The 17,328-nt window shown below is 45.8% G+C and overlaps 1 protein-coding gene across 1 annotated transcript in view; it reads left to right on the top strand.

Annotated features, from left to right (window-relative positions):
* cilp2 (cartilage intermediate layer protein 2) overlaps positions 1-17,328 on the top strand; it is a 46,207-nt gene that overhangs the window by 17,177 nt on the left and 11,702 nt on the right. Inside the window, exons 5-8 of the mRNA XM_068016034.1 lie at positions 2,933-3,091; positions 5,651-5,965; positions 7,512-7,620; positions 8,590-8,738. Of these exons, the coding sequence (XP_067872135.1) occupies positions 2,933-3,091; positions 5,651-5,965; positions 7,512-7,620; positions 8,590-8,738 (732 nt within the window). The remainder of the gene's footprint in view (positions 1-2,932; positions 3,092-5,650; positions 5,966-7,511; positions 7,621-8,589; positions 8,739-17,328) is intronic.

Below are 17,328 nucleotides of genomic sequence, written 5' to 3'. Positions count from 1 at the left end.
ACAGACCCGAAACGTTAACTCTGTTTCTCTCTACAGATGCTGCCTGACCCGCTGAGTATTTCCAGCACTTCCTGTTTTTTTTTTAGTACTTTGTAAGTAGCTGATACCCCAAATTACAAAGAAAACTTTTATTTACTTATTAAAATACTTGGAAACCTCATACCGCACTTAACAGACTGATCAGCAACAGTCTCAGAGCAGGCAGTAAGGAAAACAACCAGTGGTGGCAGCCTCGGGAGAGGGGGAGGATGGAGGGAGAGGGGGAGGATGGAGGGAGAGGGGGAGGATGGAGGGAGAGGGGGAGGGCGAAAGAGAGCAAGGGAGAGGGCGAGGGAGGGCGAGGGAGAGCGAGAGAGGGCGAGAGAGGGCGAAGGAGGGAGAGAGGGAGAGAGGGAGGGCGAGGGAGAGAGGGAGGGCGAGGGCGAGGGCGAGGGAGAGGGAGAGAGAGGGCGAGGGAGAGAGAGAGAGAGAGAGAGAGAGAGAGAGAGAGAGGAGGGCAAGGGAGAGGGAGGGGGAGAGGGGGTGATCTCGGAATCGTGATACAGTGAAATGCTGCGAAGATTTGAACCTGTTTTGAAAGATGAAGTTTGCGGAGAAGTGAAAGCCCAACAGGATCACCAGGAATCGCCGCCTTCACAAAAGTCTAGGTTGAAAGTGCTCAGAAAGTGAACGAAGAGGACATTGACTTTGAGGAAGGTCTGGGAGATCAATTCCATTGCTACTGGAAGGCGTCTGGGACTTTTAATTGTAAAGATTTCGTCATCAAAGAGGATCGTGTATCATAGAGCTTAATTTTACAGACCCCCAGACATCCGGGGTCGTTGTGGGGGGTGGGGGTGTGGGGCGGAAAATGCCTCTGGGACGGGACTGCTATGCACCCCGATGCCGGGATGACCCATCCCGATATACCCAGCAGCGGCAAGGCCTCATAGCATCGCTCCCACCTCCCCAACCCACCCCCCACCCCACCGCCGCTCAGAAATTAAAATCAATGAATTAATTACATTTACTTTCCTGCCGTCTCTCCCGGTGCGATTTTAATGCCACTGGCCAGCACTGCTGCACCTTCGGATCCCCGTCCGGGGGAATGAGGCGGAACGCTGGTTAAGAGAGGGGAGGATGTAAGTTACTCAGTGCGTGAGGTGGGAGAACAGGGTCAAAGAAACATCATTGGTATAGGGGATGGTGGGAAGGGTTTCAGGTTAAAGTTTATGTACTTGGGAGGGGGGGAAATGTCAGGTGGTCAAGGTAAGTGTTTTGGGGGGAAAAGGGCAAGTAATTAATTTTATGGTTATTGGGGTTGGAGAGGGACAACATAAATGTATTTAATTTTTTCATTAACTGTGTCTTTAAATATTTAAATTGAATGGTCGGGCTCAAAGCCCTTTAAAAATGGCGTCACCGCCTGTACACAGGTAGCTGACGCCATTGCCGGGGTCGGACATCCTACCACCTCCACGTCATCGGGGGTGGGAGGCGGTCCGGTCCCAGCTCTGTAATTGAGCCACCGCGCTTAGGATCGCAGCAGCTCCGCGACTGCGTGAGCCGCCATTGTTTCTACCCGCCGCCAATTTCAGCGGCAGGAGTATAAATTTCAGCTCCTTGTTTACGATCTGAAAGTTTGGGATGGTGAAACCCATTGTTCTCAAGGCGTTACTCCTGCAGTCTCTGTTTTCCCCCAAAAAAGTCTTTGATCTGTGTTCTCTGTTGTCCTGGCAACCAAGATTTCTGTCTTGTGCTTAAGCAGAGTGGACATGAGGTCACTTGATTTCTCTTAAACTTCTAAAAAATCACAGTTTTTAAAACATAATCATGTTACAAAGTCCAGGGTTCATAAAACTGTGTCAGCTCTTTGCTAGAACAATCCAGGTCTACAATCCACTAATCTGCTCAGCCCCTGGAGCCCTATATCTAATTTCAAATTTCTGCTGTCTGTATCCTACCGCACAAAGAGCCCTGTTCACTCATTACCCCCTGTGCTCGCTGACCTACTTTGGTTCTTGGTCCAGCAATATCTCAATTTTTAAAATTCTTTTGAATAGTTTGGAAACTCCATCCCAGCTCTGTAATCGCCTCCAGTCCTACAACCCTCTGAGATCTCTGCCGTTCTGGTCTCTTGTATCCCCGACTTCCATCGCTCCACCGTTGGTGGCAGTCCCTTTAGCTGCCTGGACACTAAGCTCTGCAATCCCCTCCCTAAACCTCTCCAAGATGAGCTTGGAGAAGCTGGCGATGCTCCCCTTGAAGCAAATGAGATTGACTGGAGATCTGATAGGGCTGTACAAAATTATAACAAGTTTAGATAAGGTATAGAAAGAAAAGCTGTTCCCATTAGCTGATGGTACAAGGACTAGGGGGACATGGATTTAAAGTTTTGGGCAAGAGCTGCAGGTGGGGGGAGGATGTGAGGAAGAACATTTTTATGCAGCGAGTGGTAATGACCTGGAACTCGCTGCCTACGAGGATGGTGGAAGCGGAGACAATCAATGATTTCAAAAGGAAACTGGATGGGCACTTGAGGGAAATAAACTTGCGGGGCTATGGGATAGAATGGGACTGACTGTATTGCTGTACAGAGAGCCGGTCTGCACTCGATGGGACAAATGGCCTCCTTCTGTGCCATTATGACTCTACGACCTCACTTTCTTCCTTTAAGAGGCTCCTTAAAACTGACCTCTTTGACCAAGCTTTGATCACCTGACCTAATAATTCCTTATGTGGCTCAGCATCAAATTTGATGATCGCTCCTGTGAAGCAGCTTGAGATGTTTTAGTACCTTAAGGGCACTATATAAATGCAGGTTGTTGTTGCTGTTGCTGCTGCCACGTTCCCCTTTGCTCCTCGATGTACTTTGTTAGTGCAGCCTGCTGTTTTAAAACAAGTTACTAATTTTGCTTCTTCCCCACCGCTGCCTCTCCATCTAATTTTCAAGAGGCTCATTGGACAGACTGGAGACCCTGGACCGAGTGTTCTGTCACGTGCGGGAGCGGTCACATTCTGCGTCGCCGAAGCTGTATCCAAACCCCAGAAAGGCAGAACTGCATCGGACGGACAGTTGAAGTCCAAAAATGCAGCAGGGCACCTTGCACAGGTAAAAGAAGCTTATCAGAACGAGGTAGGGAATGTGGTCGGTTAAGAATGTTCTAGAGCCTTCCGAACGTCTCAAAGCACTTTAGAGGCAACGAAGCACTTTTTCTTTTGAAGTGCAGTCAGTGTTGTAATGTAGGAAAAGCGGCAGCTAATTTGTGCACAGAAAGATCCCACAAACTGCCATGTGGTAAGACCAGATAATTCCAAACTAATGCAGATTATTAACCACCCGACTTAATAGGTATGTGACCGTTGTGCTGCTACTTGAGGGGTAAATATTGACCCAGGACGCCGGGGAAAACTCTTCTGCGCTTCTGGGAGGCCGTGGGATCTTTTACGTCCACCTGAGAGAGTAGGCGGGACCTCAGTTTAACATCGCATCTGAGAGACGGAGCCTCTGAAAGTGCAGCACACCCTCTGTACCACACCTCGAATCTCTGGAGTGGGGCTTGAACCCACAACCGTCTGACTCAGAGGTGAGGGGGTATTACCCACAGACCTTCCCTCTGTGTCCTGGAAATGTTCCATTCTCTATACAAGGCACCCCCTTTAACATTCCTGAAAAGTGGAGAACCCATACACCTGGGGCCCCCAGACTTTTCCAGCGGAATCTGCCAGGCTCATCACCCCAAGAATTTGGCAGCACCCTCCAGGGAATTTGAGGCTTCTCGGTTATGACTCACTGGTCAGTGAGCTCCTGATGGAGGCAACGCGGGAGATAGCGTATGAGGGTCTCCTGCCCACCCAAGCAGAGACAGTGAGGTATTGAGAGAATCTGCAGGGCTACAACCAGCCCCTACATTAGACAATTGTGCCTGCGTTCCAGCAACGGAAGGCCTAAGATAAGAAAAAAGAATGAAATATGTGTTTCACTGTGAAGATTTTCCATGGGTTTTCTGTATGTTTGCTGAAGTTTTTCTTTGTAACCATCACCGGTAGAAATTTCTAGAAATGTATATTTAACTATATATGCTTTTCCCCCTAGAGGTTGTTTGAAACAAAAACAAAGAGGGAGGTCAGAAGTCTGTCAGCGCTGTCAAGATTAGACGATTTCTGAATAGACCACTGTCAGGAACAAACACAATGTTTGTTTTTTGGGTAGAAGTACTGTGCAATTAGAGTCTGCAATCTACTCCTCCATCTGTGGTGTAATTTAATTTTAAACAGAAAGCAAGGCACTTTCACACTCTCTGAGGGGGAGTAACACCTTCTTATTTGATTTAACAGGCAGCTGTCTTAATTAAAGGGGCAGTGTCGTCACACAAATACTTTTTGACAAACCTCTTGTGTCAGTCATGGCTCAGCGGGTAGCACTCTCCCTAGCTTCTGAGTCGGATAGGTCATGGGTTCAAATCCCACTCCAGGGACTTGAGCCCTAATATCCAGGTTGAGGCTCCCAGTGCCAGTACTGAGAGAGTGCTGCACTGTCGGAGGTACCATCTTTCGGATGAGACATTAAACCAAGGGCCTCTCAGGTGGACATGAACCATCCCCATGGCACCATTTCAAAGTTCGCCACACTGTCTTACTCAATATTTACCCCTCGACGAAAGAACAGATTATCGCATTGTTGTTTGTGGGATCTTGCTGTGCACACATTGGCTGCTGCATTTTCTACGTTACAACGGTGACTACACTTCAAAAAGTACTTCATTGGCTGTGAGGCACTCTGGGATGTCCTGAGATTATGAAAGGCGCTATATAAATGGAAGTTCTTTCTTGCTATCTCTTGTTTAGTTTGGAGAGACGAATTGGGGACGATTTCTGCCACAAGTGAACTGTACCTTTCCCATTGCGTACAAGCCAGTGAATCACTGGCTCGTTGCCCCCTTTAATGGCACTGGCTTAACAAATACGTGAAATTCATTTGGCCAGATTACATTTTAAGAATTAGTAAGCATTTGAGTGGATGTTAAGATTTACATGACGGGAGGGTAACAGTCTGTCGACGGTAAAACGGAAAGAGGTGTGGAGGAATCTGAGTGCCAGAGTTTGGAAATCAGGGAAAGATAGAGTTTGGAATGTGTGCGTTTACGAGTGTGTGAATTAGGTAATCACCTGCCTACTGTAAGGCTTGGCACATGCAACATGGGACCTTATCGTGTGTGTGTGTGCGTGAAAATCAGTGTGCCTTTACACACACAAGCATAAGCCTCGTACGTAAAAAAAAAAGGATAAACTCGCATTCATTTAACACCTTTCACGACCACCAGACGTCCCAAAGTGTTTACAGCCAATGAAGTACTTTTTGAAGTGTAGTCACTGTTGTAATGTACAACTTGTGTCGTTCAGGAGCCTGACCATCCCTGCAAACCAGGCTCAATTTGTTTTAAGAATCCCCCTTTGCACATTCGCGGAGATTCGTGGAGTTTTAATGTTTGTTTTTTAAATAGTGATTGTTACTGGGCAACTAACTCAAAGCAGACTGATCCGAGGGGTGCTAGAACTAGTCTTTGTGTGAGTTGGAGACAGGATTGTGAGGCCAGTGGGGGTGGAGTGGAGGGCCGGGATGTTGAGTGCAGAAACGTTGATGAAACTCAGTGGGATTGTTTTCTTGCAGTCTGTCATCACATGTGCGCACAGGGCCAGGCGAACGAAGAATGCAACAGTTGCAACTGTGACCGGCACGTTTTACTGGGCACGGTCCATTCTGTAGATGGGATGCCCCTCACCCGCAGCAGGATAGCGATGGAGGATCAGCCACACACCACATTAACAATAACCGATGAAAGCGGTTCTTTCCGGATTCCTGGTGTCTGCGCCAACAGCAAGACTCGCGTTTTAATCGAAAGTGCAAAGTTCGCCCCCTCTGTGTTTCAAGCAGTTCAAAACAGCACGGAGGCTTCGGTGGTTAAGGCGATTCTCGAGAAAGCTGGTCAGTAACGATCTCAATCACATGGAATCTCAGCCATTTCAATAACACTGCTTACAGATCTTCCAAAACAAAAAGCAAAACAATTAGCCATGAGACACAGCAGCAAGCATCGTGCATTCAGCCCCTCAAGATTGCTCCCTGTTTAACTAGATCAAGGCTGATCTCTACCTTAACTCCATTTACCAGCCTTTGCCCCACATTCCTTGAGACCCTTTTACCCAATGAATATCTGTCAATCTCAGTTGATTTCAGTGGTTCCCAGTCATCCATGCCCTTTTACGGAAGAGAAATTTCCAGATTTCAGCAACCCTTTGTGTGTACAAACAGGGATAAAAACAAAAATATAGTCCCTGTATAATCTTGATGATGGATATCTTATTATTCTACACTGTAAAATATTCATTATAGTTGAGCTTTTAACTAGAGAAGATAGAAGAGATAGTGTCTTGGCAAAAGAACCAGAGGGGAGAGGAGGAGAATGTTTTACACAGTGAGTTGTTGTGATCTGCAATGTGCTGCCTGAAAGGGCGGTGGAAGCAGATTTAATAAATAACTTTCACAGTGGAATGAGATAATTACATGAAAAGGAACGTTTTATAGTGCTATGGGGAAAGCAGGACAATAGGTCTAATTGGATAACACTTACAAAGAGCCAGTACGGACACGATGGGCCAAATGGTCTCCATCTGTGCTGTTTCTGCTTATCGCCCGACTCCACACCTGCCTCAGCTCATCTGCTGCTGAAACCCTCGTCCGTGCCTTTGTTCCTTTAGACTTGACAATCCAAAAGCATGTGTGGCCATCCTGCCACATTCTGCCCTCTGTATATTTGAAGTCATTCAAAACTCTGCTGCCTATGTCCTTACTTTCGCCAATTCCCATTCACCCATCACCCCTGTGCTCACTAACCTATATTGGCTCCCAATCAAGCAACACCATCGATTTTTAAAATTCTCATCCTTGTTTTCAAGTCCCTCTATGGCCTCATCCCTCCCTATCTCTGGAATCTCCTCCAGCCCCGCAACCCTCAGAGACCCCTACTCATCTAATTCTGGCCTCTAGAATATCCCTGATTTTAATCACTCCACCACTGGCGGTTGTGCCTTCAGCAAGCTCTGGAATTCACTCCTTAAATCTGTCTGCCTCTCTCTATCATCCTTTAAGATGCTCCATAAAACTTACCATTTTGACCAAGCTTTTGATCATCTGCCCTAATATCGCCTTATGTGGCTCAGTATCAAATTTTGTAATGCTCCTGTGAAGCACCTTGGGCTGTTTTATGATGTTAAAGGTGCTAAGCAAATACAAGTTGTTGTTGTTGTTGTTGACATCATTGGCAGCGAGACTCCAGGAGTAGATCCAATGAGAGAATCCAAATTCAGATTGGACCTTGAATTTGGATGATTTCACAAAGCCAATTCTTCAGTGTGCACGTGTTTGATTTGTGAGAATCCCGTTCATTGTGTTTAATGATGGATATCAGTTTTCTGTAGCTTTCAAGGTTCTGATCTCACCTGCCCTCACCATCTTTCCCTCTCTTCAACAGAAAAGCCCTACATAGTGAAACATCCCGAGACAAAGGTGCGATTCGAACATCAGCGAGCGTCCTTTTGCTGCAAGGCCACTGGATCTCCGCTTCCACTAAAATATTTCTGGTGAGGCACATTCTTAAGATTTCTTTTCATTTCTTTGGCTGTAAAAAAACTAATTCACTTCCTTCTGCAGTTGCAAGGTTAGATGATGCTGACTTTGGGTTTCTGAAGTTCGACACCATTCAGGACAAAGCAGCCCACTTGATCGGCACCCCATCCTCCACCTTAAACATTCACTCCCTCCACCACCGACGCACAGTGGCAGCAGTGTGCATCATCTACAAGATGCACTGCAGCAACTCACCAAGGCTCTTTCAACAGCACCTTCCAAACCTCTGACCTCTACCATCTAGAAAGACAAGGGCAGCAGACGCATGGAAACACCACCACCTGCAAGTTCCCCTCCAAGCCACACATCATCCTGACTTGGAACTATATCACCGTTCCTTCACTGTTGCTGGGTCAAAATCCTGGAACTCCCTCCCTAATAGCACTGTGGGTGTACCCGCACCAGATGGACTGCAGCGGTTCATGATGGCAGCTCACCACCACCTTCTCAAGGGGTAACTACAGATAGGCAAAAATGCTGGCCTCGCCAGTGATGCCCACATCATAGGATTGTCAACACTACACGATTGCAAGCAGGCTGGGATAAGAATCAGAGCGGCGTTAAAATAACGATTTTTAAACTTTCTTTGAATACTTTTGTTTAGATGTTAATTCCCCAATCGGGTAAAGAGGAATCTGTTTGCTTTCCGATTGGTCGTGGGGAAGGCAGGCTCTGCAAGGATGGATGGGTTGGGTGTCCAATGACAGGAGTGTCTGATGATGGGGCAGTTGGAGGCGGGACTTCATATGATGAGACCTCCTGGAATATCTCCAACTAGAGTCGGCAACGGTCATGATCGCCATTGTCTCTTATCCAAACGTTTGAGTCTCTTTTGTGTTGTGCCATGGTGCGTCTGATCATTGTTGGTTTTCCCAGATTTTCCTTATCCCAATGCCTCCCCTTGCTCTTCGATTTTTGTCCAGGTATCACAATGGGACACTGCTAGACACAAAGAATGAAGAAACACTAGTGCTAAAGAACCTGAAGTATTGGCAGGGAGGAGAATACCAGTGCAAAGTTACCAATGGATTTGGCTCCATCAAATCAGCTCCAGCAATGCTCACAGTTATAGGTGAGTGATCAAGTGTCTAATCAACTGTACATTGAATATTCAGTCCTGTTACACACACACAGTCAGTGCTGGGACACTCTCCTGTTACACACACACAGTCAGTGCTGGGACACTCAGTCCTGTTACACACACACAGTCAGTGCTGGGACACTCAGTCCTGTTACACACACACAGTCAGTGCTGGGACACTCAGTCCTGTTATACACACACAGTCAGTGCTGGGTCACTCAGTCCTGTTATACACACACAGTCAGTGCTGGGTCACTCAGTCCTGTTATACACACACAGTCAGTGCTGGGACACTCAGTCCTGTTACACACACACAGTCAGTGCTGGGACACTCAGTCCTGTTACACACACACAGTCAGTGCTGGGACACTCAGTCCTGTTACACACACACAGTCAGTGCTGGGACACTCAGTCCTGTTACACACACACAGTCAGTGCTGGGACACTCAGTCCTGTTACACACACACAGTCAGTGCTGGGACACTCAGTCCTGTTACACACACACAGTCAGTGCTGGGACACTCAGTCCTGTTACACACACACAGTCAGTGCTGGGACACTCAGTCCTGTTATACACACACACACACAGTCAGTGCTGGGACACTCAGTCCTGTTATACACACACACACACAGTCAGTGCTGGGACACTCAGTCCTGTTACACACACACAGTCAGTGCTGGGACACTCAGTCCTGTTATACACACACAGTCAGTGCTGGGACACTCAGTCCTGTTATACACACACAGTCAGTGCTGGGACACTCAGTCCTGTTATACACACACAGTCAGTGCTGGGACACTCAGTCCTGTTATACACACACACACACACAGTCAGTGCTGGGACACTCAGTCCTGTTATACACACACACACACAGTCAGTGCTGGGACACTCAGTCCTGTTATACACACACACACACAGTCAGTGCTGGGACACTCAGTCCTGTTATACACACACACACACACAGTCAGTGCTGGGACACTCAGTCCTGTTATACACACACACACACACACAGTCAGTGCTGGGACACTCAGTCCTGTTATACACACACACACACACAGTCAGTGCTGGGACACTCAGTCCTGTTATACACACACACACAGTCAGTGCTGGGACACTCAGTCCTGTTATACACACACACACAGTCAGTGCTGGGACACTCAGTCCTGTTATACACACACACACAGTCAGTGCTGGGACACTCAGTCCTGTTATACACACACACACAGTCAGTGCTGGGACACTCAGTCCTGTTATACACACACACACAGTCAGTGCTGGGACACTCAGTCCTGTTATACACACACACACAGTCAGTGCTGGGACACTCAGTCCTGTTATACACACACACACAGTCAGTGCTGGGACACTCAGTCCTGTTATACACACACAGTCAGTGCTGAGACACTCAGTCCTGTTATAAACACACAGTCAGTGCTGGGACACTCAGTCCTGTTATAAACACACAGTCAGTGCTGGGACACTCAGTCCTGTCTCTCGCTCGCTCACTCACATTACAGGATTCCTCTGGTCATTTTTCTCCCCAACTTGCATGAAGCTGTTGACTCCTGCTGGTTCCACAGCCACTGGCAGCCTTGCTTTACCATTCTTCCTGTCCAGGCCTAGGTAGTGAGTATCATTGGGCTATTCCACTATGGTGGGGCATCAAAGTGGTGGCCTGACCTTTTCTGCACACACTTGAGGGAATTATAGTTTGCAGGATCAGTCCATGGGAAGCACAAATCAAGCAGAGTATCCATGAGTTCAGAAGACAGTACAACAGCCAGACCTCATTTTAATATTTGAAACCAGACTCCCCGTCTAAAGATGGCAGGATTGAGGTCAAGAAAGGCTGATGGTGGGATGGTTAACTGGGACTGGAGTCCTCCAATATTGTGGTCCCAAAGGAACAGTCCCCAGCATAAGATAAGTGGTGTGAGGATGTGGGTTTCCAAAATAGATGCTGGTGTGGGCAGGAAGAGGGAAGGCTGAGGCAGAGGAAGTGCCAGATTCTGTCCTAGGCCCGGAGGTATAACTCCTGCTCTTCCATAGCCCCCAAGTAATCCCCCCTTCTGTGTCTCATCAGGTTTCTGGGATTCATTCCTAGAGGGTTTGAATTGAAAAACAGAGAAGTTACGTGTATCAAACCTTGGTTAGACCACACTTGGAGTACTGGGAACATTTCTGTTCTCTGTATTGCAAGGAGGATATAGAGGCCGAGAGGTGCAAAAAAGATTTACCAGAAGGATACCAAAACTGAGAGGTTATACCCATCAGGAAAGATTGAACAGGCTGGGGCTCTTTCCTCTAGAGAAAAGAAGGTTGAGGGGTGACCTTTTGAGATAATGGAAGGGTTTGAGAGGGTAGATGTAGAGAAGATATTTTCGCTCTTGTGGGGGAGACCAGAACTAAAGGTTGTAAATGTAAGATAGTCACTAATAAACCCAATAGGAAAATTTAGGAGAAACTTAATTACCCAGAGAGTGGTGAGAATGTGAAATTCTCTACCACAAAGAGCAATTGAGCAATGTAGTTGCATTTAAGGGGAAGCTCGATAAGCACATGATGGAGAAAGGAATAGAAGGATATACTGATGGGGTGAGATGAATAGGGACAGAAGGAGGCTCATGTGGAGCATAATCGTGGAGCCGAATGGCCTGTAGACTTGATGTAACTCGATGTTTGACACAAGAAGGGCCTTACCCCAAGCCTTCATTAAAAATCACATCATCGGGCTGTGAGTTTTAATGTTTAATTAGGCCCCTGTCTGCCTTCAATGAACAGGAGGCTCAGCTTACTTCAAGCTCGATGAAGCTAAAATGCCCCGGGTGGGAACAGTGAGGCCTCAGGCCTACGAGGGCCAGTCTGATTTTAACTCCTCCCAGGCACCCTTCCTGTTGAGCTAGGAAGGGGTGTGGTGCATGGGGAGAGGGGGTTAAAATCAATCCCCACAGTATCTACACACCCATGTGTTTACTCACAAGAGTCACTAGATAATGTTATGGAGCAGAAATCTGGGCTTACTGCAGGAGATCAGCACAGACCGAAGGGATCAAACACCAGGCCTTGCTATATTGTGTAGCTTTAGTTCTGCACTGGTGCTGCCTTGCTGTTGCTTTGCACATCCTAAGATTGAAGCACTAAATTGGGGAAAGTAATGAGAGGCACTAAACACATTCCTCACACAATTGGCTTCACATTCTATTACTAGAAGGATTTTTCTCCACTGTTCAGACAGCTGTGCGATTAATTTACAAATCACCGAATAGATTAGTTCAGACATGGTCTTATTACATTAATGTTTTGTTAATGTAACTTCTGAAAAATAACATGTGCCTGGAATTGTGCCCGAACTCTGTAATTTACAAAGCTCAACACCACTGAGGTGAAGCGTAGCCTCGTAGAATAATACAGAACAAAGGAAGCCATTCAACTCATCTTGCCCTGTGACGGTTATTCAACCAACAACAATTTGCATTTGTAAGGTGCCTTAAACATAGTAAAATATCCCAAGGTGCTTCATAGCAGCATTTATCAGATATAATTTGACACTGAGCCAAATGAGGAGATATAAGGACAAGTGACCAAAAGCTTGGTCAAAGAGGTAGGTTTTAAGGAGTGTCTTAAAGGAGAGAGAGAGAGGTGGAGAGGCTTAGGGAGAGAATTCCAGAGCTTAGGGCCCAGGAAGCAAATGGTGAAGTGAGGAAAATTGTGAATGTTCAGGAGGCCAGAGTTGAAATAGGGCAGAGATGTCAGAGGAAATTAGAGACAAATAAACAAGTAAAAAGAAAAGTGCTATACCATCTGTTGAGTAAACCATTTCAATATTATGTTTTTCTTCTCCCCATCGCAAGTGAAGGTAGGGGCTTCTTGTTGCAGCTCCTAAGTGGCCAGAGACAAAGAAAAGTTTGAATACTAGAGGGATGGGCTTCAATGACAGCTCAACAACTGAGCAAGAAAGTCACCTGCAGGGCAGCATAAATTTCTGGAATTTTCCGACACTACCCAGACCAGATTTACGAGACACTGGCCCTTGTTGTGGTTGTTTTCAGCCGCACCCTGTTGTTATCCCACTGAATATACGGGGAAATGAGACTGAAGCATTTCAAACATGGGCCGCCTGTGCCTGGCAGACAGAAGCATTACAGTCCCACCAGGTGTAATACTAATGAAGTGCTGAACTCTGAGCAGCCTGCCGCAATCACCTACCAGTCTCGGCTGAGATTTGGTCCCATGTTGGAGCAATTATGATATATTCCAGTGATTTATCGTGAATGCGCTGGCACAGACATTTGCATTCCTGGACACTGTAGAACCCCTTTGTGCGTATGGAACCATTTGCCTCATTTTTTAAATTGTCTTATGTCAGATGCTTTAACACGACTCTCTTTGTCACAGTTACACGTGAATTTCTCAGCTTCAGCATTTTCCCCTTTCCCAAATTCCTCCCCCCCCCCCACCCCCCACTTAGTTTCCACAGGGGAATGGTTTCCTCCACCCTTCCTCCTCCCCAGCACTAAAACAGGTGATCTGGTCACTATCACATTGCTGCTTGTGGGATCTTGCTGGCCACAGATTAGCTGTCGCGTTTCCCTACATTGACAACAGTGACTTAATTGACTCTGAAGTGCTCTGGAACGTCCTTTTATAGAACCACATAGAATATATAGCACGGAAATAGGCCATTCGGCCTAACCAGTCCATGCTGGTGTTTATTCTGAGGGGAGATGGTGGCGTAGTGCTAATATCACTGAACCAGTACTCCAGAGGCCCAAGCTAATGCACTGAAGACAGGGGTTCAAATCCCACCATGTCGGCTGGCGGAATTTAAATTCAATTAATGAATTCAATAAATTAATAAAGATCTGAAATTGACAGCCAGTCTCAGTAATAGTACCATGAAACTATGATTGTTTTAAAGCCCACCTGGTTCACTAAAGTCCTTTAGGGAAGGAAATCTGCCATCCTTACCTGGTCTGGCCTACGTGTGACTCCAGACCCACAGCAATGTGGTTGACTCTTAATTGCCCTCTGAAATGGCCTAGCAAGCCACAGTTGTCAAGGGCAATTAGGGATGGGAAACAAATGCTGGCGTTGTCAGCGACGCCCACATACCATGAAAGAATGAAAACAATTTCTCCATTCAAGCTTCCTTATCTATCAGCATAACCTTCTATTCCTTTCGCCCTCATGTGTTTATCTAGCTTCCCCTCAAATGTATCTATACTATTCGCCTTAACCACTCCCTGTGCTAGTGAGTTCCACATTCTCACCACTCTCTGGGTAAAGAAGTTTCTCCTGAATTCCCAATTGGATTTATTAGAGACTGTCTTAAATTGATGGTCCCTGGTTTTGCTCATCAGTCCTAAGGTCATGAAAGGTGCTAAGCAAATGCAAGTTTTTCTTTATTTCAGTTGGATTTTTTTGTATTCATTCACGTGATGTGGGAGTCACTGGCAAGGCCAGTTTTGTTGCCCATCCTTAACTGCCCTTGAGAAGGTGGTGGTGAGCTACCTTCTTGAACCTCTGCAATCCATGTGGAGTAGCCACACCTCCTTATTGACTTTGTAGTGGTTAGATACAACTGAGTGGCTTGCTAGGCCATTTCAGAGGGCAGTTAAGAGTTAACCACATTGCTTTGGGTCTGGAGTCACATGTAGGCCAGACCAGGTAAGGACAGCAGATTTCTTTCCCTAACGGACATTCGTGAACTAGATGGGTTTTTACAACAATCGACAATGGTTTCATGACTATCATTAGACGAGCTTTTTTCAAAATTCCAGATTTTTATTTATTAATTAAGTTCAAATTCCACCTTCTGCTGTGGTGGAATTCGAACACATGTCCCCAGAGCATTAACCTGGGTCTCTAATCCAGTAACAATACCACCAAGCCACCGCCTCCCCACAGAATAGTACAGCAGAAGAGGAGGCCATTCAGCCCATCCAGCCTACGCCAGATCCCATAACACTAATTGAAAAATAGATAGGAGCGTCCTTGGGCTAATATTTCCTCTCTCAACCAACAACTAAAAGCAGCTTAACTCATCAAACATCTCTTTGCTGCTTGTGGGATCTTGCTGTGTGGAAAAACAGCTGCAATTTGCCCATGTAAGAACAGTAACTGCTGTTCAAAAAGATCCATCGTGTGTGACGCACTTTGAGAGATTTGTGATTCCAAGTGGAAAGGTATAAATCATCATGGCCAAATGTGTATTGTGCATTTTTCAAATTTAGATGTCCATTAATCCTGACAGTACATCTCAAATTCAGCCTCGAAGAAAGTCATTCTTTATGGCCCCACCATGAACACTTGCTCTGCTCATGTATATGGATACTGCCCAAAATACTAAATCTACATAATAGATTAAAATTCTCACACCTCTTTGCACTTTCTGTCATTTTATTCTGTTATTGATTCCTGTATCCACAGCTGTAAGAGTAACAGTCCAAGGTGCATTCCTGCAGCACCATCACAGGTAGGAGGATATAGTTACAATGTGACATGTTTACATGAATAATATAGGAATGGAGGCACAGGAGCCCATCGAGCCTGTTCCGCCATTCACTTAGCTCACGACTGATCTGTATCTTGACTCCTGTTATCCTCCTTGGTGCACTAATCTTTAATACACTTGCCTAACAAAGTTCTATCAACACAACACAAAAGCAAAATACTGCAGATGCTGGAAATCTGAAATAAAAACAGAAAATGCTGGAAATTTAGGTCAGGCAACATCTGTGGAGAGAGAAACAGAGTTCATGGTTTTGATGATCTTTCATCAGAACTGGCAAAGGTTAGAAATATAATAGGGTTTTGCGCAACTGCAAAGGGGCAGGGGACGGAAGAAGAACAAAAGGGAAGGTCTGTGATAGGGCGGAGAGCAGGAGAGATTAAATGACAAATGTTTTCATGGCTTTGTACCATGAACCAAAACCTATTACATTTCGAACCTTTGCCAGTTCTCATGAAAGGTCACACATCTGAAACGTTAACTCTGTTTTTCTCTCCCAAAATTCTATCATTCAGTTCTACAATTTTCAATTGACCCCCAGCCTCAACAGCGTTTTGGAGGAGAGTTCCTGATTTTCACTACCTTTTTGTCTTGAAATGCTTTCTAACATCACCCCTGAACAGCCTGGCTCTAATTTTAAGGTTATGCTCCATTATATAATTTCCATTATAAATGTGGATATAGGCACAAAAATAAGGACAGAATGTATGGCTTTTAACTGAGGGCTAAATTATAGCCTTCTTGATCTCTGATGGTGATTCAAAACAATTCATGGGCTTCCTAGGCCATTTCAGAGGGCAGTTAAGAGCCAACAATATTGACATGGAACTGAATCACAAACAGAGATGGACTTATATTTATATAGTACCTTTAATTTAGCAAACGTCCCAAGTCAGTTAACAACAGCGTTATCAATTAAAAACATTTTTGACCTCGAGCCATGGAAGGAGATATTAGAGCAGTTCACAAAAAGCATAGCCATAGAAGGAGGTTTTAAGGAGCATCTTAAAGGAGGAGGGAGAGGCAGAGAGGTTTGAGAGGCGGAGAGGTTTAAGAAGGAACTTCAGAGCTTAGGGCCTAGACCGTTGAAGACATAGCCACCAAAGGAGGAGCGATTAAAATCAGGGATGCTCAAGAACCAGAATTGGAGGAGCGCAGAGATCGCAGAGGGTTGAGATCCAGGCTGGAGGAGATTTTAGAAATAGGGAGGCAAGGCCGTAGAGGGATTTGAAAACCAGGATGAGGATTTTAAATTTAAATCAGGTGCCAGTATAGGTCAGCGAGCACAGGGGGCCGTGTGAACTGGATTTGGTATGAGTTATGATACAAGGCAGCAGAGATTTGTAAGAGCTTACGTTTATGGAGTGTAGAACGTGGAAGGTTGGCCAGGAGAGTTGGAAAAGTCAAGTCTAGAGGTAATGTAGGCATGGATGAGGGTTTCAGCAGCAGATGAGCAGAGACAGGGACAGAGTTGGGCAATGTTAGAGGTAGAAATAGTCGTTCTTAGTGATGGAGTGGATATATGATCGGAGTAAGAGTGAAAGGTTGAGTTCAGCGAGGGCTCCATTACAGGAACAGACACAAGTTGCTCAAACTCACTTCACCTTTGACCCTCGAGCGCCATTGGCTGTTTTCATTTTACCTAAAGCTGGACCGGATTCGGTGGCTGCTCTTCGAACAGCCAAGGATAAACGGAAACTGCCGGAAACACCCAGCAGATCTGAAAGCACCTGTGGAGAAACAGTTAACGTTTCAGATTCATGATGAAACATTAACTCTGTTTCCGTGTGCGTTCCCTACGTTAGAACAGTGGCCACACTTCAACAGTACTTCATTGGCTGTAAAGCGCTTTGGGATGTCTGGTGGTTGTGAAAGATGCTATATAAATGCAAGTCTTTGTCTTTCTGCTTCTCTCTCCACTGATACTACAGGATTGCAGTATTTCCAACATTTTCTGTTTTATTTTGCAATTTCCAGCATCTGCAATATTTTGCTTTTGGGAAAGATATAACACTTGGGCTAATAATCACCAACAAAAGAGTTTTTTAATATGAATGTTGAGTCTGGAA

The sequence above is a fragment of the Heterodontus francisci genome, chromosome 36 (assembly GCF_036365525.1).
Source record: "Heterodontus francisci isolate sHetFra1 chromosome 36, sHetFra1.hap1, whole genome shotgun sequence".
Lineage (NCBI taxonomy): Eukaryota > Metazoa > Chordata > Chondrichthyes > Heterodontiformes > Heterodontidae > Heterodontus > Heterodontus francisci.
Note: the sequence above shows the minus strand (reverse complement) of the source record. Positions and strands in the feature narration are given on the sequence as shown.